Source organism: Scyliorhinus torazame, chromosome 4 (assembly GCF_047496885.1).
Source record: "Scyliorhinus torazame isolate Kashiwa2021f chromosome 4, sScyTor2.1, whole genome shotgun sequence".
In the NCBI taxonomy this organism is placed as follows: domain Eukaryota; kingdom Metazoa; phylum Chordata; class Chondrichthyes; order Carcharhiniformes; family Scyliorhinidae; genus Scyliorhinus; species Scyliorhinus torazame.
The window spans coordinates 57,447,279-57,471,361 of NC_092710.1; the positions used below are offsets into that span (position 1 = coordinate 57,447,279).

Here is a 24,083-nt window from a genome sequence, read left to right on the forward strand (position 1 = left end):
ATGGATAAGTGGATACAAGACACAAGCTACTGACTTTGGAATGACACATGAAAAGCTGGACCCAGAGGTCTCGTGTTTATTTTTTTTTCCAGAGACAGAAAGCAAACAGTTTCTCTGCTGAGATGGCTTAATGCTGTGTCTAACCAATTCCTTAAGAATTCTATACTTATTCTGAAAATGATTTACTAAAGGTCCCATTTCTAATACCGCAAATTTACTCTGATTCCTGTAATGTTTCTCTCTCTGATCTCCAGGCTGAATAGTAACAGCCTCACATGTTCTCAATGCAAATCTGTCACTGATGGGTCTGAACCTGAGTTTCAATAAACTGCGAGATTTAGGAATGAAACCTTTAAATAGTAATTTAAAATTATTCTCAAAAGCATGCATCAGAGTAAAAAGATGGACAAATCATATGTTTATACAATTACCATGTTTGGTATGTATTCTATAACATTTTCAATTTGATTTAATTATATACTCCGATACCAGAGATTTAAACTTGCAAACTTCTCAGTTTGATTAAAAATAGAAAATGCTGTCAGCATTTTGGGAAGACATGGACGCACCTTCTGTCCCAGTTAAACACATCTGTCGGAAGTCTCCCGGCTGCAGACTTGAGTTTCAAGTTTTGCGACTTGAGCGGCGGTTGGAGTCACTGTTGTACATCTGCTCGGCAGAGAATTCCGTGGATCGCATGTCCAGGAAAGTGCTTACACTGCAGTTTAGGCGTGTGCAGGCAGAGAGGACATGCTTGACCGCCAGGAATTTAAGAGAACTAGGCGAGTAGTGAGGGAGTCCCCTGAGCCGATCTTACTTGCTAATTGATTTTCCATTTTAGATATTGGTGTGGGTGATAGTTCCTCAGGGGAGTGCAGTAAAAGCCGCCTCTGTGGCCCCCACGGTTGGCCCAGTTAACAGGGAGGGAAGCAGAGTGGAAGAGCAATTGTGATAGGGGATTCCATAGTCGGGGATCAGGCAGGGGTTCTTGCAGCTGTACACATGACACCAGTATGTGCTACCTACCTGGTGCCAGGGTCAAGAATGTCACTGAGTGGCTGCAGCGCATCCTTCAGGGTGAACAGCCAAGAGTTGTGGCCCATATTGGTACAAATGACATAGATATGAAGTGGGATGAGGTGCTAAAAGCAGATTTTCGAGCAGGACCTCAAAAGCAGTAATCTCAGAATTATTCCCGGTGCCAATTGCTGATGGGCATAGGAATAGTTGGAGTGAGTGAGCTGTAGAATCGGAGAACACAATTTCAAGAGAAGGGTGAAGCCACTTGGGACCGAGATGAGGAGAAATCCATTTCCTCAGAGGGTTGTGAATGTTTGGAATTCCCCCCCAGAGGACTGTGGAAGCTCAATCAATAAGCATGTTTAAAGCAGAATTTAACAGATTTCCAAATACCAACGATATAAAGGGATGTGGGGATAGTTTGGAGAAAAGCATTGAAGCCAATGATGTGCCATGATTGCCTTGAAGGGAGGAGCAGGCTCAACTGACTGAATTGCCTATTCCTGCAAAAATATCAAAACGAATAAGCTCTCAGACTCTGTAGCTCTGAGGAATCCGAGTGTAAAATACAAAATTGTGAGATTGTCTTTATGACCGCAGGATATCTAACACTGTACAGTATCATCAAGTATCACATCATAGTGTTATTAATAACTAGAGCAAGCTGCATTTATATAGCATCTTCAATCCAGTAAATCAGGATGTCTTGTGTCACAATTGGTGGCATCCCGGCCTCTAAATCAGAAAGTCTTGGTTCAAGGCCCACTCCAGGATTGATGGTGAAGGAAGCTGCGTTGTCGCTCGTCCTGAAGGCCGCCTTGGAGAACGCTTACCCGAAGATCAGAGGCTGAATGCCCTTGACTGCTGAAGAATCGCCGAGCAGAAACATATAGCCAAGTTCCGCACACATGAGTACGGCCTCAACCGGGACCTTGGATTCATGTCGCATTACATTCCCTCACCACCTGGCCTGGGCTTGCAAAATCCTACCAACTGTCCTGGCTTGAGACAATTCACACCTCTTTAACCTGGGGTTACCCCATCTCTGGAACTGTAAAGACTTGATTAACTGCAAATGCTCGTATTCAAAGTATCGTCTTGCATCTTTGACTTTATCTCTATATATATATATATATATATATATAGAGATAATGTGTTTCTGGAACATACCTCATCATTCACCTGAGGAAGGAGCAGTGCTCCGAAAGCTAGTGATTCGAAACAAACCTGTTGGACTTTAAACCTGGTGTTGTAAGACTTCTTACTGTGCTCGCCCCAGTCCAACGGCGGCATCTCCACATCACAGATATTAACAACTTTGCCTTGGAGACACCTAAAAATGCGATGTCAGCCTGATGAAACTACAAGGCAGGACTGCGTGGATTCCATATTGTCTGAGGATGCAGCATACGGTAGTTGGAGCATATCCACAACCAATGTGTCAGATCAAAGCTCTGCAATCCTGCCACATTCAATCCTTAATGGTGGTGTACAATTCAGCAACTTTCAGGAGGAGGCGGTTCCACAACGATTTTCATCCTCAATGATACGGGGGGGTGCCGGCACATCAGTGCGAATGACGAGGATGAAGCATTTGCAACCACCTTCAGCAAAAATGAAAAGTGGATGATCCATCTCCGTCTCCTCCTGTGGTCCCCAGCATCATAGGTTCCAATATTCAACCAATTCGATTCACTTTACATCATTTCAGGAAACGGTTGAAGGCACAGGATACTGCAAAGGCCCTTCCAATTTTTAACAACAACACACACAAGATGTGTGCCCCAGAATTAGCTGTGCCCAATCGCCAAGTTGTTCTGGAACAGGGACAACATTGGCAACTGAGTGATGACGTAGAAATGTTGCCCAGGTAATCCCTGTTCAGAAACAGCATGACAAATCCAATCTGGTTCATTACTGCTCCATCCACCTTGTCTCAACCATTGTCAAAGTGATAGAAGGTGACATCAACAGAACCATCAATTGGCACTAACACTGCAATAGCCTGCTCACTAATGCTCAGTTGTGTTTAACAAGGGCCACTCGTACCTGACCTCTATAATAATCAAAACATGGAACTCAAGAGATGAAGTGAGAATGCTTCCCTTGACATTGGAAATGTCTACCCAGCACTGGAAAAGAATAAAGCAAAATGGGAATCAAGGGGAACACACTCCATGCCTGCCAAAGGGAAGGTGCTTCTGGTTGTATTTCGATCTTCTTCATCCCAGGACATATTTAAAAAGGTCCCTCAGGATAGTTTCCTCGGCTCAATCTCAGCTGCTTCATCATTAACCTTCCTTCCAGCATAAGGTCAGAGTGGGATATTTGCTGATGATTTCACAATATTGAGCACGATTCACGACTCTTCAGATACTGAAGCAGTCCATGAACACTTGCAGCGACATCAGGATGTTGCCTGGGATGGAGAGTTTTAGCTATGAAGACATTGGGTAGACTTGGACTGTTTTCATTGGAGCAGAGGAGATTGAGGGGGGAACATAATTGAGATGTATAAAATTATGAGGGGCATAGAGTAGACAGGAACAAACATTTCCCGTTGGTGGAGGGATCAATAACCAGGGGGCATAGATTTAAGGTAAAGGGCAGGAGGTTTAGAGGGGATGTGAGGAAAAACCTTTTTACCCAGAGGCTAGTGGGAATTTGGATTTCCCTTCCATGAAAGGGTGGTGGAGGCAGAGACCCCCGAACATTTACAAAGTATTTAGACTTGCGATCACAGGGCTATGGGCCAAGTGCTGGAAAATGGGATTAGAATGGTTAGGTGGTTGTTTTTGACGGGCGCAGACGCAATGGACCGGAGGGCCTTTTCTGCGCTGTATTATTCCACGACTATATGCGGGGATACTGAGTTGGATGATCAGCCATGATCGTATGGAATGTCGGAGCAGGCTCAAAGGACTGAATGGCCTCCTCCTGCTTCTATTTTCCACGTTCCTATGCTCCATCTCAGCAGTGCAGATGTCAACTCTGACTGACTGGGACCCCCCACAGAGAGACTGACATGTTTCTGACAGTCAATGCTGCTGCCTGGGCAATGCCAGTGGCTGAATGGGGATGACGTTTCCACTAATTTTACATTCATCCTTATTCATATGGAAGGCTGTAAGTTTCTAACATTGTACATTTTTATTTTCTTTGATGAAGTAAAGTTGCCATAGTTGCAGGTGACCAGAGGCTGCTTTTCCCTTTGAAGGAGAGAGCTGACTGCTGGTGATTTAACCTGAGGATCACCGCACCTCAGGCGAGGGGCAAGTTTGAGAATACTTGAATAACCTCAGCCGGTACAGGAATTGAACCTGCACAGTTGGCCCTACTCTGCATTACAAACTAACTGTCCAGCAAACTGAGCTAAACTAGCCCATTGCTATGAGCAGTGTTATTTTAAATATTGTGGGTTTCCCTAATTCTTCTTCTTTCTCACTCTGATTTCTAGTTTACGCGATGTCACTCTCACAGATTCTTGTGCCGAGGCTCTCTCCTCCGCTCTCAGTATAAACCAGTCACTGACTGATCTGAACCTGGGGAATAACAATCTGGGAGATTCCGGAGCGAAACTACTGTCTGTGGCTCTGAGGAATCCGGACTGTAAAATACAGAGGCTGAGGCAAGTAGCAGACTTTGTGAGATTGTGTTTTTAAAGTCCTTCCAGCCTCCAGATGGTCCTCACAGGAATCCCGGACAAGGTGCAGAGATTGCCCATGACATTTCAGCTTATGTTGAGCAATTACTGTGTCTCCTCTCCCACCCCCAACACTGCCAAACTTTGATTTATAGTTGGAGACTTCAGATGGTTCCGACTTCGCAAAATACTTACCCTGGAAACGTTAGAAGGATTAAAACCCGTTCAAACTCCTGGGTAACTATAATAGGGGACCCCAACCCGACTAAATCCCACCTCCAAACAACAATTATAGCCCGAACAGACTACCCCACAGACTCCCCGGCTACACCCCCGCATTTTACAACTATAACCAAAAAAAACCCCGGAGAACTCTCCCTACACCGCCCCCCCCTCACTGCCATTTTACCACTCTTTAAAGAAGTCAATGAATAGCCTCCACTTCAAGAAGAACCCCTCACCTGTGCCACTTATTGCAAACTTTACCTTTTCCAGGTGCAAGAAGCTCTGCCAAGTCGCTCAGCCACACTGTCGCATTAGGGCGGCTCTGGGTCCCGCAACCCGAACAATAGGGGTGGCACGGTGGCACAGGGATGGCATGGTAGCACAATGGTTAGCCCTGCTGCCTCACAGCACCAGGGACCCAGGTTCGATTCCTACCCCGGACACTGTGTGGAGTCTGCACGTTCTCCCTGTGTGTGTTTCCTCCGGGTGCTCTGTTTCCTCCCACAATCCAAAGATGTGCAGGTTAGGTGGATAGGCCTTTCTAAATTGCCTGTTGTTTTTGTCATGATCCTCAGGCTCAATGATAACTCCCTCACAGATTCTTCTGCCGAGGATCTTGCCTCCGCTGTGTGTACAAACCAGTCACTGACGGATCTAGATCTGAATATGAATAAGCTGGGAGATTCGGGCATGAAGCTACTGTCTGCAGCTTTGCAGAATCCAGACTGTAAAATAGAGAGGCTGGAGTAAGTAACAGACTTTGTGAAAGTGTTTTAATAACTGGGTATCTGATGCTGTACATTATCAATAGAAGTAATTGTCTTCTTAATAAGCACTGCACTCACTCTGATTCCTGTTATGTCTCTCACTGATCCCTAGTCTCGGGCAGAATGGTCTCACAGATTTGTGTGCCGAGGATCTTGCCGCTTTCAGTACAAACCAGTCCCTGATATCTCTGAACCTGAATTCAAACTCCTTCACAGACCAATCTGTACCTGCTCTCTGCCACCTCATACAGACTTGCAGGAGCCTGGAGCAGATCGTGTGAGTGTTCTTGTCAATATATATGTGGGTTTTCAACCACGTTGATGATTAATATTTGTCTGTTGTTATTGAGATATTAACTACAGTCTCCAGCTATTTGCACTGCTGTTTAATCTATATATTTAATCTGTTTCAGGCTCGTGAGCAATCGGTTCAGTCCAAATGGAAAAAGACAGTTGGAGTCGCTGCAGGAATTCCGACCTAGACTATGTGTGACATGTGAATATTCCAATTTAGCAACATGACTGATCTGATTCTCTGAACATTTCAATTTGCAGACATCCTCGTTCTGAGTCTGTGAACATTTTTCTCTGATTCCCTGTCCCTCCCCTTTAACCGGCCGGGCTCCAGGTTGAAATCCTATTGGCCGTTTCCCAGTTTCCAGCTGAGTGAGGGTCATCTCCCATTGTGACATCAGAGGCCCAGCAACAGGGTCACCAGACTCCGCCTCCCGACCCCACAGCGCTGTAATCCTGGGGTTGGGGGTAAAGGTATCAGTTTGCAGTGACCCTGCTGGGAAGTGAAGCTGCGTGGGTTCAGGATGGGGGCAGAGTGTGTTCAGCTGGGATAGATCCCACTGGCAAATAGGGACAAACACTCGGTGCATGCGGATGTTTCATCAGATCTTTTAACAAGGAAGTTAGATGGAAAACCGCAATGCTTTTCTGTCTCCCTAAGTAAGAAAACAACAGTTTTTGAAACAATGGACTGGATTCTCTGTTCTGGAGACGAAGTGCTGACGCTGGGGTAAAATGTGTCAACTTTCACGACAGGAGATTTGGCGCCGACCCCTCACCGATTCCAGTACCAGTAAGGCGCTAGCACTGGCACCGAGTGAAAGTCCTGCAGATCTTGCCATAAATGGCCATCAATGGCGCCGAGAGCCCAGGTTCGATCCTGACTCTGGATCACTGTCCTTGTGGAGTTTTCACATTCTCCCCGTGTCTGCGTGGGTTTCACCCCACAGGCCAAAGATGTGCAGGGTAGGTGGATTGGCCACACTAAATTGCCCCTTAATTAGAAAAAATGAATTGGGTACTCTAAATTATTTTTTTTTTAAACGGCCACAGAGTGGCCGGGTCCCGGGCCGCGCATGCGCACGGCTGACGACTTGCACCGGTCACGCCGTACAACACGACGCCAGCCGTGTGCGTAACCTAACCCGCAAACCGCAGTCCCACAGCCCACCCCCTGGCACCCCCGCCAGTCCCCTCAGCCCTAGCAGGTGCCCTCCGGCCAGCAGCACGGATCCCGGCGAGTGTGGCGGCGCTGGACACAGTCCGCAGCCGACACGTTAGCTGAGACCACGTGTCCCGCGTCATTGGGAATTCGGCCCGTTGGGGGTGGAGCATTTCGAGTGAGGCGTCAACAGCCTTGCGATTGGGTGCGGTGCACGTCACGCCGGTTTGGAGGGGGCGGAGAATCGCAAACCGCCGTCAAACCGGCCCCGATTCCGGAATCGGTTCTCTGCCCATTCACCGATTATGATATCTGCGTCAGGCAATGGGGAATCCAGCTCATAGTATTTAATGCAGACTCTGCCCTATTGATATTGCGGTCGTGTACACACCGAAGGGCAAGTTTCTAAACAACTGGAATGACACACAGGCCTGTAATTGTCAAATAAATAAGTTTAGCAAGTTGAGTGACCCAGTGTAAAGTACATTGCAGTAAATGGACATGGTCTATATAGGAACTCACAGTCTGAACCACTGTGGGCCTAATGCGGGAGCGTAACCAGCGTGTCTGTGGGGTAGTCTGTTCGGGCTTTCATCATTGTTTGGAGGGGGGATTTAGTCGGGTTGGGGTTTAGTGGGGGGTGGAGTGTAGTCAGATGGTGGGAAGGATAGCCGAGTCGGGGGAAGTGAGGTGTAGTCAGGTCAACGTGTAGTTGCGGGGATAGTTGTGGTCTAAACACAGAGCAGGATCAGCAGCATTTAAACAGAGAAAAGATAGTTTGCTGTTCTGGGTCAGGTTCCTTAGGATGTAATTCTGTTGTATTGATTCTGTTTTGTATTGTGTGCAGTTTTGGTGTCCTTATCTGAGGAAGGATGTTCTTGCTGTGGAGAGAGTGTAGCAAATATTTACCAGGCTGATTCCTGGGATGGTGGGACTAAGTTGGTTAGGATTATATTCATTAGAGTTTAGATGGGGGGAGGGGATATGATAGAAATTTATAAAATTCTAACGGGTAGATTCAGAAAGAATGTTGCCGATGGTGGGGGAGTCCAGAATCACGGGTCATAGTTTGAGGATAAGGGATAAATCTTTTCTGAAGAAATTTCTTCACCCAGAGAGTGGTGAATCTGTGGAATTCACTACCACAGAGAGTAGTTGAGGCCAAAACGTTGTGTAATTTCAAGAAGGAATTAGATTTGGCTCTTGGGCTAAAGAGATCAAGGGATATGGGGGAAGGCGGAATCAGGGAATTGAACTTGATGATCAGCCATGATCGTAATGAATGGCGGAGCAGGTTCGAAGGGCCGAATGGCCTCTTCCTGCTTCTATTTTCCATGTATGTTTCTACAGATACTGATGGACCTGCTGTACATTACATTATTTCCTGCTTTATGTTACATTCCCCACCATCATATACAGTTTGTTTATTCTCTCCTCATTCTGGTATAATACATGGTGAAGTTTCACTGGATTTATCAGACTTCAAAAGTTAGGGAAAGGTACCAACAATTTGTAATCAGCAATGACCAAGTTCAAATAACAATATCACGCAAGAAAGATGACTCGGTCTTTGATATCACCTGGGATCACAGACTGACAGATCAAGGAGCAGAGGGATAAGACTCCATGGCTAAATGTAAATATCACCCTAAAGATATCAAATTAATCAACATACAGTAAAGAGGAATTAAGATTTATATCCTAGAAAGAGCAGGAATAGAAATAATTTTATAGCATCTGTCACATACTTTTGTTGTGATGTGTGACCACTGACTCCCAAATTGCAATGAAATAAATGATTGTTTAATGGAGTAGATTTCTGTTATCGGCGGGGGGGGGGGGGGTGTATTGGCTACGATGTTGGACTGTCAATCCAGACTGACTGTTCAAATGACAGTTTGAGAATTTTAATTTGGTTCAATAGAAACTGGATTTTAAATAGAAACTGTTGTCAGTGATCATTAATCTGTCTGAGTTTGGAAATGAAACGTGCCGTCCTTATCTAGTCTGTTCTGTATCTGACTGCAGACCCTCTCCAATGTGATTGACTGTTATGTTAGCTGCCTGCGAAATGCCCTAGAAATCTACTTAGTTTTATCAAAAAGTTACATCAACAAGTTAAAGGGCGGCACAGTGGTTAGCACGGCTGCCTCACTGCTCCAGGGTCCCAGGTTCAATTCTGGCCTCGGGTGACTGTCTGTGTGGAGTTTGTACGTTCTTCCTTTGTCTGTGTGATGCCTCCCACCGTTCAAAGATGTGCAGGTTAGGTGGCAACCGAAATTGCCCCATACTGTCCAAAATGTTACGTGGGGTTAATAGGCTACGGGGCGGGGGTAGAGGGGTGCGGGAGGCATGGGCTTGAGTGGGGTGCTCTTTCCAGAGGCCGGTGCAGACTCGATGGGCCAAATGGCCTCCTCCTGCTTCTATTTTCTACGTTCCTATGCTCCATCTCAGCAGTGCAGATGTCAACTCTGACTGACTGGGACCCTCCACAGAGAGACTGATATGTTTCTGACAGTCAATGCTGCTGCCTGGGCATTGCCAGCGGCTGAATGGGGATGACGTTTCCACCAATTTCACTTTCATCCTTATTCATATAGAAGGCTGTAAGTTTCTAATGTTGTGCATTTTTTTTTTCTTTGATAAGGTTGTTATAGTCCCAGGTGACCATAGGCTGCTTTTCCCTTTGAAGGGGGGGAGCTGACTGCTGGTGATTTAACCTGAGGATCACCACACCTCAGACGAGGGGCATGGTTGAGACGGGCCCTTCATGAAATTCCATGAATAAAATAGCTCAACAGCAACATCTCCGAGCATTTTGAGTAGACAATTAGTGACTTTACCAGTGACACCCACAACTGGCATCCTTGGACTGCAAATTGAAAGGTTTCTGTGAGGCTGCCGATTGCTAATGCCAGTTTCTCACCAGAGCAGCAAGTTGAGGGATAAATGTCCTTGCAGACACTGGGGAACTCTCCATATCTCCTTGTGTTGGAGCGGATGGGATCTGTTGTATTCACTTCATAGAATCAGAAAACCCAGACAGTGCAGAAGGAGGCCATTCAGCCCATTGAGTTAGCACCGAGCATCTGAAAGAGGACCCGAACCTAGCCCACATCCCCGTCCTATTCCTATAACCCTTTAATCTAACCTACACACTGGACACTAAGGGACAATTTAGCATGGCCAATCCAACTAACCTGCACATCTTTGCACTTGAGCCAACAAGGTGTTGGCGAGGTGACAGCAAGGTGAGGTGTTAACCATGGATTAACACCTCATCGGTGGAAGCAACAGTCAATGGAAAAGAGAATCGGGCTGAGTACAAAATTCACGGCCCACCACTTTGGGCAAAATTCCAAGACAAACCAAGCCTCTAATCAACAGTATTAGACAGACAGAATACTGAATGGATTAATTAGATTCCTCAATAGTTGATACTAAATGAATCTCCCCAATCTGCAGTAATCTCAGACACTGAACTAAACCATAGTTTGATAATCATTGATCTAGTAAATGGTTTCTGATGGTGACAGACTGAGCTGACAACCCCCCTTACTCATTGTGCTATCCACCTCCCGAAAAATTCTGTTATTAATGTTACTGGATGACCCTGTCTACAACTATTTTTACTGATTGTTTGTATATTCAATTTTTAAGTTATGATAATTGTGTTATTGGGTCAATTAAACAGTGCCATTGGATGATTTGTTATCTGACTTGTCCTTTGAGGTTTTGACAGGAAAGGATTAAATCATTCACACAGGAGTGTGTGGGGATTTGAACTGAGGGTTGATGAGGTTAACGCTGACTCAATGGGAACTGGATATAGGACAATTCAGCTGAACAATATGAGGCAGCGTTCACTTCTGGAGCTAATCTGGGAGGTAAAACATAGACAGTTTCTCGACTGTGAGGATAGCTCTCACAGGGACGGCATGGTGGCAGAGCGGTTAGCACTGCTGCCTCACAGAGCCAGGGACCTGGGTTTGATTCTGGCCTTGGGACTTGAATAGGGTTTGCACTTTCTCCTCGTGTCTGCGCCGGTTTCCTCCACGTGGTCTGGTTTCTTCTTACAGTCTTAAGATGTGCAGGTTACGTTGATCAGCCAAGATAACTTGCCCCTTAGTGTAAGATGTGCAGGTTAGGTGAGGTTATGGGAATAGGAGACCTGGGCTCAAAAAGGGTGCTCTTTCCAAGAGCTGGGACAGACCCAATGGACCAAATGGCCTCCTTCTGCACTGTCGGGGTTCTAGGAAAAGCCTATCTGGGGCACAATCTGCAGCAGTCAGCATAAGCGTTAAACAACATGTTCCAGTTAACCTCGTGACCTTAAACAGTTGTTCTTATGACACAACCTACAGCAATCAACAGAAAGGTGTTCGAACTCGGTCTCAGGACCAGACACATCGATCAGGTTTGGCACCAAATGGGGAAGGATACAAAGAAAAATGAAGGGTATATACCACTCAGTCTGCCTGGGTACACATATGTAACTTGTTTAATGTAAAATTTAAAACAGACATAATCTTTATTAGTGTCACAAGTAGGCTTACATTAACACTGCAATGAAATTACTGTGCAAATCCCCGAGTCACCACACTCCGCCGCAGGTTCGGGAAAAGGCATGATCCAATGTAAATGATATTATTGCCTACATGACCGCACTCTGTATAAATTGTACTTGATTCCATGTGTTGAGCAGAGTCAGCTCCGGAGGTCTATCTCCGAAGTTGTGCTCTCGAAGCGATCATTCTGTGCCTGAGACACCTCCGATTATTTTGTGGGAAAGAGAAAAATTACAGCAATACTGTTTTGTTCCCGTGTTAAGTTTCTTCTTTGTAAGCTGTTAGCCAGAGGCTCTGGCACAGAGATAACATTGCACTGCCCTGTACTCTCTTGAGCAGCTCTCTCCAGCAGATTCAGCTGTGAGATCCTGGCCATGAGGTACACTGTCTATTTCTGTCACTGGCTGTCTCTTACTTGTGAGAAAATGATTCAGCTTCTCAGTCATCTTTGCTTCCCATCAGCTAGAAAATGGGAGAATCTCTCCTCCGCGGTTTGGTGTCAAAAACACGTACGTACTGGATGCTTGACGTCAAGTGTACTTGCAGGGCGCATGGCCTGCTCACTGCTGCCGCTTTTGGTGGGAAGACTCCAACTCGCCTCATTTCCTTCTTATTTAAAAGGCGGTGGCCCCGCCATTCTCAATAAAATTACCAGTAGCAGCCATTGGTCACTTCTCCTGTGATTGGAAATGCTGCGACTGATGTTGCGATATTTATCTGATTATAAATATGGCGGTTAATATGGTCGCCTTCCTTAATCCTATTTATGTTTATGCCTTAGAGTCGCCAGGTATCTCTCGATACCGCCACGAGGTTCGACCCGAATACTGATCAAAGAGCCAATACACCAGTTAGTTAGTTCAAAGTCAATACTATTTATTTACACACACAGTAAGATCTACACATGCACAAAGTACTACAAACTAAACTATCTCTAACGCTAACGCCTATACCTAACTTCGGGCGCCCACTCAGTCAGAGGAACAATGGCCGTTGTTCGGATCTGAGGCTGTTGGGTTCGAAGGGGTACAGGAGAACAGCTAAGGTCGTCCGTCTGGTAGCGGGCGTTGACCTTGAATTTACTTGCTTCTGGTGATGCTGGTGGATGGGTCTCTCCGCTTTGAGAGCCAAGTCCAAGAGAGCGAATCTCTCGTGGGGGTTCCTTCTTATACTTGGAGGGGCTTTGCGCGCTTTTAGGCGGGCCTTAAACTTGGCCCCAATTAATTCGGTCGTTTCTCGATCACTGTTATCTATTTTGACCAATAAAGGGGTGGTTGCCCTGATGGCTGGGCGTGTCCTTGGTGGCCGTTGGCCTGGCTTTGTTTGTGCTTTTCGGTTGGGGAACTGGCGCCGGGATGTCTGTAATAGTATCGGTTGCTTGAGTGTCTTTCCTTTGTTCCCGGAGATGTGCTAATTGACCTATAGTTTCAATTCCGTCTGGGAGCTGTGTCCCAAATATGCATTCAGGCTCTGCCTGCTTGTTTTCTAGCATTGTCCACAGTTCCCTATATTCTTTGCAAGCGTCCATTTTGTATTCTGAAAGTGGCCATCCCAGATGGCTACACCGATCACTGCCTTCTGGCACCCGTCCATGACCCACATTTTGAAAAACCCTGCTATGACAGTGAAAAGTTGAAGCTGCAGTGCAGATCCCTTGGAGACACCACTTGTCGAATCCTCCTAACTTAAGCCAGTTGCACTGGACAGGGTATGTCATTCCTCTATCTGATTCCAGTTTACCAAATCAATGGCTCTATTCGGAACTGAGTCACACTTTAGGGATGTCATCAAAACATCCCTAAAGAGGTCAAATATATCCCCTAACTCATGGGAATCTCTGCTGTGTAGTAACCAACTAAAATGGAGAAAGTTCATTTGGAAACGCATTGAACACATCGAGAGACTTCCTCAGGAATATACAGAGGCAAATTCAAGGTGACAGAAAGAGAGCAAAAATCTTCAAACAACTCATTTATCTGACACCCCAATCATCGCCTGCAACCCATGTGTGATCGAGTCTGCAAATCTTGCATTGGCATTATCAACCATCTGAGTTCACAATGAATCAGGGTGGAAGCGAGTTAACTTTGACACTGAAGGGCTTCCTAAGAAGAAGGAGAACAATAAAGCAATCATAGGTAGCACAGTGGTTAGCACAGTTGGGTCCCAGGTTCGATTCCCGGCTTGGGTCACTATCTGTGTGGAGTTTGCACATTCTCCCCGTGTCTGCGTGTCCCACAGTCCAAAGATGCGTAGGTTAGGTGGACTGGTCATGCTAAATTGCCCTTAGTGTCTAACAAGGTTATGTGGGGTTAGGGTGGAGGTGTGAAGAGCCCCAAGTCGTGGTCCACATAGGTACCAACGACATAGGTAGGAAAAGGGATAAGGAATAAGGATGTATCGCAGGAATTCAGGGAGCTAGGGTGGAAACTTAGATCTAGGACAAACAGAGTTGTTATCTCTGGGTTGTTACCCATGCCACGTGCTAGCGAGACGAGGAATGGGGAGAGAGAGGAGTTGAACACGTGGCTACAGGGATGGTGCAGGAGGGAGGGTTTCAGATTTCTGGATAATTGGGGCTCGTTCTGGGGTCGGTGGGACCTCTACAAACGGGATGGTCTACACCTGGACCAGAGGGGTACCAATATCCTGGGGGGAAATTTGCTAATGCTCTTCGGGAGGGTTTAAACTAGTTCAGCAGGGGCTTGGGAACCTGAATTGTAGCTCCAGTATACAGGAGGTTGAGAGTAGTGAGGTCATGAGTCAGGTTTCAAAGTTGCAGGAGTGTACCGGTAGGCAGGAAGGTGGTTTAAAGTGTGTCTTCAATGCCAGGAGCATCCGGAATAAGGTGGGTGAACTTGCGGCATGAGTTGGTACCTGGGACTTCGATGTTGTGGCCATTTCGGAGACATGGATAGAGCAGGGACAGGAATGGTTGTTGCAGGTGCCGGGGTTTAAATATTTCAGTGAGCTCGGGGAAGGTGGTAAAAGAGGGGGGGGGGGCATTGTTAGTCAAGGACAGTATTATGGTGGCAGAAAAGACGTTTGATGAGGACTCGTTTACTGAGGTAGTATGGGCTGAGGTTAGAAACAGGAAAGGAGAGGTCACCCTATAGGCCTCCGAAAAGTTCCAGAGATGTAGAGGAAAGGATTGCAAAGATGATTCTGGATAGGAGCGAAGGCAACAGGGTAGTTGTTATGGGGGACTTTAACTTTCCAAATATTGACTAGAAACGCTATAGTTTGAGTACTTTAGATGGGTCTGTTTTTGTCCAATGTGTGCAGGAGGGTTTCCTGACACAGTATGTAGATAGGCTGACGAGAGGTGAGGCCATATTGGATTTGGTACTGGGTAATGAACCAGGACAGGTGTTAGATTTGGAGGTAGGTGAGCACTTTGGTGATAGTGACCACAATTCGATTAAGTTTACATTAGTGATGGAAAGGGGTAGGTATATACCGCAGGGCAAGTGTTATATCTGGGGGGAAAGGCAATTATGATGCGATGAGGCAAGACTTAGGATGCATCGGATGGAGAGGAAAACTGCAGGGGATGGGCACAGTGGAAATGTGGAGCTTGTTCAAGGAACAGCTACTGCGTGTCCTTGATAAGTATGTACCTGTCAGGCAGGGAGGAAGTGGTCGAGCAAGGAAACCGTGGTTTACTAAAGCAGTCGAAACACTTGTCAAGAGGAAGAAGGAGGCTTATGTAAAGATGAGACATGAAGGTTCAGTTAGGGCGTTCGAGAGTTACAAGTTAGCTAGGAAGAACCTAAAGAGAGAGCTAAGAAGAGCCAGGAGTGGACATGAGAAGTCTTTGGCAGGTAGGATCAAGGATAACCCTAAAGCTTTCTATAGATATGTCAGGAATAAACGAATGACGAGGGTAAGAGTAGGGCCAGTCAAGGACAGTAGTGGGAAGTTGTGCTTGGAGTCCGAGGAGATAGAGGTGCTAAATGAATATTTTTCATCAGTATTCACACAGGAAAAAGACAATGTTGTCGAGGAGAATACTGAGATTCAGGCTACGAGACTAGAAGGGCTTGAGGTCCATAAGGAGGAGGTGTTAGCAATTCTGGAAAGTGTGAAAATAGATAACTCCCCTGGGCCGGATGGGATTTATCCTAGGATTCTCTGGGAAGCTAGGGAGGAGATTGCTGAGCCTTTGGCTTTGATCTTTAAGTCATCTTTGTCTACAGGAATAGTGCCAGAAGACTGGAGGATAGCAAATATCCCCTTGTTCAAGAAGGGGAGTAGAGACAACCCCGGTAACTATAGACCAGTGAGCCTTACTTCTGTTGTGGGCAAAATCTTGGAAAGGTTTATAAGAGATAGGATGTATAATCATCTGGAAAGGAATAATTTGATTAGAGATAGTCAACACGGTTTTGTGAAGGGTAGGTCGTGCCTCACAAACCTTATTGAGTTCTTTTGAGAAGGTGACCAAACAGGTGGATGAGGGTAAAGCAGTTGATGTGGTGTATATGGATTTCATTAAAGCGTTTGATAAGGTTCCCCACGGTAGGCTACTGCAGAAAATACAGAGGCATGGGATTCAGGGTGATTTAGCAGTTTGGATCAGAAATTGGCTAGCTGGAAGAAGACAAAGGGTGGTGGTTGATGGGAAATGTTCAGACTGGAGTCCAGTTACTAGTGGTGTGCCACAAGGATCTGTTTTGGGGCCACTGCTGTTTGTCATTTTTATAAATGACCTGGACGAGGGCGTAGAAGGATGGGTGAGTAAATTTGCAGATGACACTAAAGTCGGTGGAGTTGTGGGCAGTGCAGAAGGATGTTACAAGTTACAGAGGGACATAGATAAGCTGCAGCGCTGGGCTGAGGGGTGGCAAATGGAGTTTAATGCAGAAACGTGTGAGGTGATTTATTTTGGAAGGAATAGCAGGAAGATAGAGTACTGGGCTAATGCTAAGATTCTTGGCAGAGAGATCTCGGATGGATGAGCAGAGACATCTAGGTGTTCATGTACATAGATCCCTAAAAGTAGCCACCCAGGTTGAGAGGGTTGTTAAGAAGGCGTACGGTGTGTTAGCTTTTATTGGTAGAGAGATTGAGTTTCGGAGCCATGAGGTCATGTTGCAGCTGTACAAAACTCTGGTGCGGCCGCATTTGGAGTATCGCGTGCAATTCTTGTCGCCGCATTATAGGAAGGATGTGGAAGCATGGGAAAGGGTGCAGAGGAGATTTACCAGAATGTTGTCTGGTATGGAGGGAAGATCTTATGAGGAAAGGCTGAGGGACCTGAGGCTGTTTTCGTTAGAGAGAAGAAGGTTAAGAGGTGACTTAATTGAGGCATACAAGATGATCAGAGGATTGGATAGGGTGGTCAGTGAGAGCCTTTTTCCTCGGATGGTGATGTCTAGCACGAGGGGGCATAGCTTTAAATTGAGGGGAGATAGATATAGGACAGATGTCAGAGATAGGTTCTTTACTCAGATAGTAAGGGCGTGGAATGCCCTGCCTGCAACAGTAGTGGACTCGCCAACACTAAGAGCATTCAAATGGTCATTGGATAGACATATGGACGATAAGGGAATAGTATAGATGGGCTTTAGAGTGGTTTCACAGGTCGGCGCAACATCGAGGGCCGAAGGGCCTGTACTGCACTGTAATGTTCCATGTTCTATGAGTGCAGTGTTCCAGGAATATACGGGAATTGGGATCTCAGATCGTGCGCCACATTGGTTGGATGTGAGGCTTAGTTTGGGACAGGTCAGAGAGGCTGGGATGGCGGTTGGATTCCGGACTTCTGGCAGACAAGGCGTTTTGTAAGAAGGTGAGAGTGACGATTAAGAACTAGGTGGAGATGAATCAGAATGGGGAGGTGTCGGCAGCCACGTTCTCAGAAGCTTGGAAGGCGGTGGCCCGAGGTGATCTTATTTTGTTTAAGGCTCATAGGGATAGGAGGACAAGGGAGGAGCAACAATGGCTACTAGGCAACATAGTTGAGCTTAGATAGAACATACTCGGCGGCACCCACTGTGTGGAGTTGCCCATGGGGACAGACAACTTCCTGGCAGAGTTTTACAAGCGTTTTGCGACACGAGTTGCTCCCGCCCCACTTGTTGGGGCTGTTCAGTGAGGCAGTGGGGAAGGATGAGTCGCCAGCAATGGTATCTCAGGCATCAATCTCGCTCATCCTGAAAAGGGGGAAGGACCCACTGGAGTGTGGGTCCCAGAGACCCATTTCTTTGTTGAACACGTACATGAAAGTACTGGTGAAGGTGTTGGCATGTAGTTTGCCGGAGATAGTCTCTGAATATCAAACGGGCTTTGTGATGGGTAGACAGCTCTCCAGTAACATTAGGGGGCTGCTGAATGTAATTACACTCCATCAGCGGGGTCAGCACGTGAGGTTATTGTATCCTTGGATGCAGAGAAGGCTTTTGATCGGGGAGCGTGGAGGTATCTGCTTACAATTCTGGGTAGGTTTGGGCTGAATTTTGTGGCATGGGTTCGTCTTTTGTATGTGTCCCCTGTGACTTGTGTGTGCACGAATGAGACAAATTGGTACTATTTTGAGTTATATAGCGGAATGAGACAGGAGTTCCCCCTCTCACTATTGTTATTTGCGTAGATGACTGAGCCCTTGGTGATGGCCCTTCAGGGGTCAGCTGAGTGATGAGAGATTGCGAGGAGGTAGGGAGCACCGGGTGTCACTGCATGCAGTTTGAGTCGGAAGCGTTGGAAAGTATGGGCAGAATTATGGACCTGTTGGAGAGATTAATGGCCTTCTCCAGTTGTATGTTGAACAAAGAGCCAAGTGTTTCCAGTGAATGTGGCTGGGCAGGGCCAATTTGGGGATGAGACCATTCAAGGTGGCAAGAGTGTGGTTCAGGTATTTGGGGATTCAGGTAATGTATGAATGGGCGATGATGCACAGGTGGACCTTGACAGGGTTAGTGCAAGACATTAAGGTGGATTTCAAGATTTACACTTGACGTTGGCAAGGGGTGTGCAGGTGGAAAAGGTGAGTGTGTTGCCAAGGTTCATGTTTGTCTTTCAGACCCTCCTGATCTTTCTCCTTGAGGCCTTTTTCCGTAGGGTGAAGGCATTGATTTAGGAGTTTGTATGGGCGGGGAAGGTACCGAGTGCGAAGAGGGCTCTGACAAAGGCAGAAAAGATGGTTGGCTCTCCAGACCCTGATGTATTATTACTGGACTGCGAATGTGGAGAAGGTGAGGTGTTGGTGGGACGAGGAGATGGCAGAGTGGATTAGGTAGCAGGATGGATCCTGCAGGGGTTCTAGTTTGATGGCCCTGGTGACAGCCCCGTCGCCGTTGGCCCCGGGGAAGTATTCGGGGAGTCCGGCGGTGGACTCGACTGTTAGGATGTGGAACCAGTTTGGGAGTCATTTTGCGTTGGCTAAAATGTTGGTGTTGACGCCACTGTGTGGGTGTCATGTGCAAGTACCTTTAAGAAATGGGTGTTTATCGAATAGCTGTAGTGGGTGTACCTTTAAGAAATGGGTGTTTGTCAGATAGCTGCAGTGATGTCAGAGTGTGGGTGGAGTTGGGCTGTATGTCTCACTTTCGCTTTGAGCAGGCAGCTACAGAGTGTTTTTAGTTTTAGTTTTGAGAGCTGGATAGCTGCAGAAAAAGCAAACAGCTGTATAATGATCTCTGCAATCTAAAGACTGTCTCCAGACCATTTGGATGATTTCAAAGTGATAACTGCTCTCAGTAGAGAATTTAAACCTGATCGCTGTGTTAAAAAGGGTCTTTTGTCTTGTGGATGTTGCAAGGAAAGATTAAGGGTTACTTATAGAATATTGTATCTGTAGGGAGGATTGGTGTTGATAGTTGTTAAGAAATTTACTGTGGGTTTATAAAGTGTTAACTGGTTTCATAAATAAACATGTTTTTTTCTGTTTAAACATACTTTTAGTTCTCTTGCATCACACCTGTAAGTGGGCCCATGTGCTCCCCATAACAATCTATTAAAAGTTATGGGTCAGGTGAACTCCATGATCCACTTTGGGATTCTCTAAACCCTGGCCCACCTTTGGGGTTCTCTAAATCCTGGCCCATAACAGTGGGAAACAGAGGTTTAAGCCGGTGGGATGTATGGGTAGTGCAGGGAGGAGGAGCTGGAGCGGGTTAGGAATATGTTCTCTGAGGGGAAGTTTGCTGCACTGGATGAGCTGCGGAAGAGGTTTGAGTTACCGAGGGGAAGTGAGGTTAGGTACGAGACTTCGCAAAAAAGGATTTCCTGATGTTCCCCCAAGTACCAGGGTACACGTTATTGGAGCAACTGCTGCTCCCTGATGACTTGGGAGAGGGCAGGATTGGGGACAGATATGGGTGGTTGGGAGATCTGGGCAAGACAATGGTGCTAAGAATAGAGCATAAGTGGGGAGGAGGAGCTGGGGAGGGAGATAGGATGGGGTCTCTGCTGTGAGGCGATGCGGCGAGTGAACTCTCTCCTGTGCAAGAATTAGCTTAATTCAGTTCAAAGTGGTGGACAGGGTACAGATGACTGGGGCTAGGATGAGTGGGTTCTTCCAGGGGGTGACAGATGGGTGAGAGAAGTTTCAGGCAGGAACGATGAATCATGTTCGCATGCTTTGGGACTGGTGAGAAGTTGGAGAGATTTATGGAGGCACTGTTCTAGACATTATCCAGGATAGTGGGGGCCGAGGTCACGCCGGACCCTATGGTGGCAATGTTTGGGGAAGGGGGCCGATGTTGTGGCCTTCGCCTCTCTGATCTCCCAGCAAAGGATCCTTTTGAACTGGAGGTCGGATGCACCACCGGGAGTGGTGGCTTGGCTGGGGGACTTGTTCTACTTCCTCATTCTGCAGAAGATTACGTTTGCTCAAAGGGGTTCAGAAGAGGGTACTGAAGTATTGTGGAGACCTTTCACGACTTTCTTTGAAGAACTGTTTCTGGCGGGTTGGGGGGGCGGGGAGAATGGAGGGGAGGATTAAAATGGTGTCTTGTTGGGCTGTTTTTGTTGATATTGGGTATGTTTGCAATAAAATATCTTTGAAAAAATGGAATCTAACTCAATATACATGTATATTTTAAATAAATTTTTATTAGGGTCTTAACATTTCATAACATACTTTGCACAACAAGATAAGACCCAGACAGGCATTTACAAGAATTTTACAACCATTGTAGTTTTTACTATTATACGTGGGGAGCATCAGACTGCAGGGCCTGTCATACAGTGTTCAGAAATCGAGGTGGCAAGGTGATCGAGACAGATACAGAAAGAAGTGGCTTACGCAGAGAGAAAAGCTGTTGTGGAGTGGTAGCTGGACCTCCTCCAGCAGGTCCGTACATGTCCACATGGTTCCCCTCCCCTAGTTCATCCGCAGTCAGTAACCTGTCCAGCAGTGTGCGTCCCAGTATCTAGGGGAATGACTCTGGTTCCTTGCGGAAGAGGTTTTGGACTTGGTTATATCTGAGTTTGTTCCCTTTCGGGAGCTGGAATTTGTCTGTAAGCTTCCCTAGAGCCACTATGCCCTCTGTGCACATGTCTCTATCAATGTCCCCATATCCTGTCTCCACCTTTTGAAGGCAGCGTCCATTGAGGCGGGGGTGAACTTGTGGTTTTTGCAGATGGGCGCCATGGTGCACGTCTCAGTCAGACCGAAGTGATGTAGCATTTGGTTCCAGGTTCAAAGTGTGGCAACGACAAAAGTGGGCCTTTTGAGTGTGTGGCTGGGAGGGAATCGGAGTGCGGTCATGATCAGTTCTCTGAGGGATATCGTGCTCTCTTCCATTCTGTTTTTGGTTGCTTCGCTGTTCGCTGCCTGCCTTTGACAAAGCCCACCTGATCATCCGTGACTACCTCTGCTACGCACATCTCACCTGCCCCGCCAGAGTCTTTGCCAGGAACTTGGTGTCAGTATTAAGGAGTGAGATGTGTCTTTATGACCCACACTCCATTGGATTTTTGTCTTTTTGGGGGATTAGGCCTGAACCAGCGTTGGTGGTCGGGTTCCCCTACACAGCGAATCAGCGAAAATCTCCCGCAGGTGCAGGGCCAGTTCTGGCGCAAATGTTTTGTCGAGGTCCGCCGGGGATCCTTCAAGTCCTGGCGCCTTCCTCGCCTGCACGGAGTTGATGCACTCCATGACTTCCCCCAGTTCTAACGATGCTTCCAGGCCCCGTCTCCTGTCCTCTCCCATGACCAGCATGTCCAGTCCATGGAGAAACTGCTTTATCATCGAGTCTCCCTCCGGGGTCTCCGAGGTGTGTGAAGTACTCTGTAGAAGGTCGCAAAGGCTTCATTGGCCTCTGGTGCTGACTGGTTGGCCGTTCCGATCTTTCACCTGAATTATTTCCCTCATGGCTGCCTACTTTCTCAGCTGGTGAGCTAGCAGGCCTTATCTCCATGCTCGTAAAACCTGCCCCAATGCAGGCAGAGTTGGTGCACTGTTTTCCCAGTGGAGAGCAGGTCAAAGTCCATTTGTAGCTTTTTCCTCTTCGCACGTAGTTCCACGGTCAATATCATAGACTATCGCCAATCCAGCTCCAGTATGGAGTCAGTCGTCTAGGCCTTGCCACCCGCTCCTTCCTGTTTTAAGTGCAATAATCTCCCCTCTTATCACTGCCTTCAGTGCCTCCCAGAAGGTGAAGGGTGAGACCTCCATGTTCTGGTTGCAAGTTCCTTAACTGTCGATGGCTTGTGATTACCGCTCACAGAACACCTTGTCGGTGAGGAGGGGCTTGCCAGCCCCCGTGGGGGCGTTAAGCCCGGTCCGTCTACAACCTCACAGCCAGGCAGTGTGCAGTGTGGTCAGAGATTACTATTCCAGAGTACTCCACTCCGACTGTCCCTGGGAGCACCGATTTCCCCATTTACGAAGAAGTTGATCCCGATGTAGAATCAGTGGACCTGGGAGAAGGAGGACAACTGTCTGTCCCCTAACCTGTATGTATCCACTGTCCCCATCGAGTGCTGAAAGGCATTTAGTCCCCTCACCATGGTTGACTGTTTCACCGATTTGGGGCTGGATCTGTCTTTGCGTGGGCCGTGTGTGCAGTTAAAGTCCCCCAATCCCCATGCCATAGTGAGTCGGTGGGAGACTAAGTCGTGGATTACTGCAATGGTTTTCTTAATAAAGTCCGTGTCGTCCCAGTTGGGCGGACACAATTAAATTCATGACTGGTGTCCCTTCCATTACACCGGTAGCCATTACATACCATCCCCCTGGGTCTGTAACCGTCTCTGTCGCCATGAATGCTATCCTCCTACTGAGCAGTATGGCCATCCCATCGCCTTCCTCCTTCAGCATGACTGGTCCGTCTGTCCGACCCAGCCCTTTCTTACCCTCAGTCGTCGTTCTCCCGCAGGTATGTCTGTTGGAGGACGATGACATCGGCCTTCAGGCTTTCAGATGGGCAAAGACTCTGGATTGTTTCAGCGGGATGTTAAGTTCCCTGACGTTCTAGGTGGCTATACTGATGTGGGGTTTCTGTTCCCCATACCTCACGGATGTGCAACTGTAGTCCAGGGTTTCCCTTTGTCCAGGAGCTATCCAAGATGACCATTCTTGAAGCCCTTGTTACTGTTGTCACCAGGCGCTACTTTCTGTAACCAACATTGTGCTCTTATCCCTCCCCCCGCCCATTTCCACCCTGGGTCTGCCTGCCCCTCTTGTCTCTCCCTCCCCGTGGGCCTTCTTCTGACCCCCTCGCCCCCCCCCCCCCCCCCCCCGTTTTCCCACCGTCCTGTCCCCCATGGCTTGAGTTTTATCCCCTCTTCTACCAGGCCCTCCCCGTCTGGAGCTGTGCCAACGCCACACCACCACTCCATACTTCCCTGTGCTAGCCTGCTCGCTGGTGGGGAGTTGCCCCCAGAGTGCTCTCTACCTCCATCTGCCGGCTGCTTTCCACCCTCTCACCCCCCCCCGCCGCCCCCCCCCCCCCCCCCCCCACACACACACACACACACTTCCTCTCTCGTTTCTTCACCTTTCTGCACCTTCACCCCCTCTTTCCATGGACTTACATAGGTTTGAAAGCAATTTTATCCTGCGTGAATATTCCTTGATGTTCGTTCTCATTGTTGTTGCTGCTGCTTTTCCAGTGCATGCTTACACACAAGCTCATCTGCTTCAGCTGGTGTAGTAAAATAATGTTCTTACCCTGGAAGGTTACCCTTAGACTGGATGGGCACCAACATCCCAAACCCTGCCTTACATTTTACAGGACTGCCTTAACTGTGTTAAATACAGTCTAGCCTTTGGCCAGGTCTGCCCTAAAGTCCTGAAGTACACGGATCCAGTGCCCTTCCCATCTCTTTCCCAGTTCAGGATCCGCTGTATGTCTTGGTGCTGGTGTAAGTTGGCAATGGTGACACATGGTTTCGCCTCTGCTTTTGGCCTTCACTGGAGTGATTTCTGGGCCCTGTCTATTTCTGGGGGCTTG

The 24,083-nt window shown here is 47.3% G+C and overlaps 1 protein-coding gene across 4 annotated transcripts in view; it reads left to right on the forward strand.

Annotated features, from left to right (window-relative positions):
- LOC140410240 (NACHT, LRR and PYD domains-containing protein 3-like) overlaps nt 1-10,815 on the forward strand; it is a 70,465-nt gene extending 59,650 nt beyond the window's left edge. For all 4 annotated transcript variants that reach the window (XM_072498204.1, XM_072498202.1, XM_072498203.1 and 1 more), the window contains 4 exons: nt 4,478-4,648; nt 5,464-5,634; nt 5,768-5,932; nt 6,069-10,815. In XM_072498204.1, coding sequence (XP_072354305.1) covers nt 4,478-4,648; nt 5,464-5,634; nt 5,768-5,932; nt 6,069-6,177 — 616 coding nt within the window. In that variant the 3' untranslated portion in view covers nt 6,178-10,815. The remainder of the gene's footprint in view (nt 1-4,477; nt 4,649-5,463; nt 5,635-5,767; nt 5,933-6,068) is intronic.
- The last annotated feature ends 13,268 nt before the right edge of the window (nt 10,816-24,083 follow it).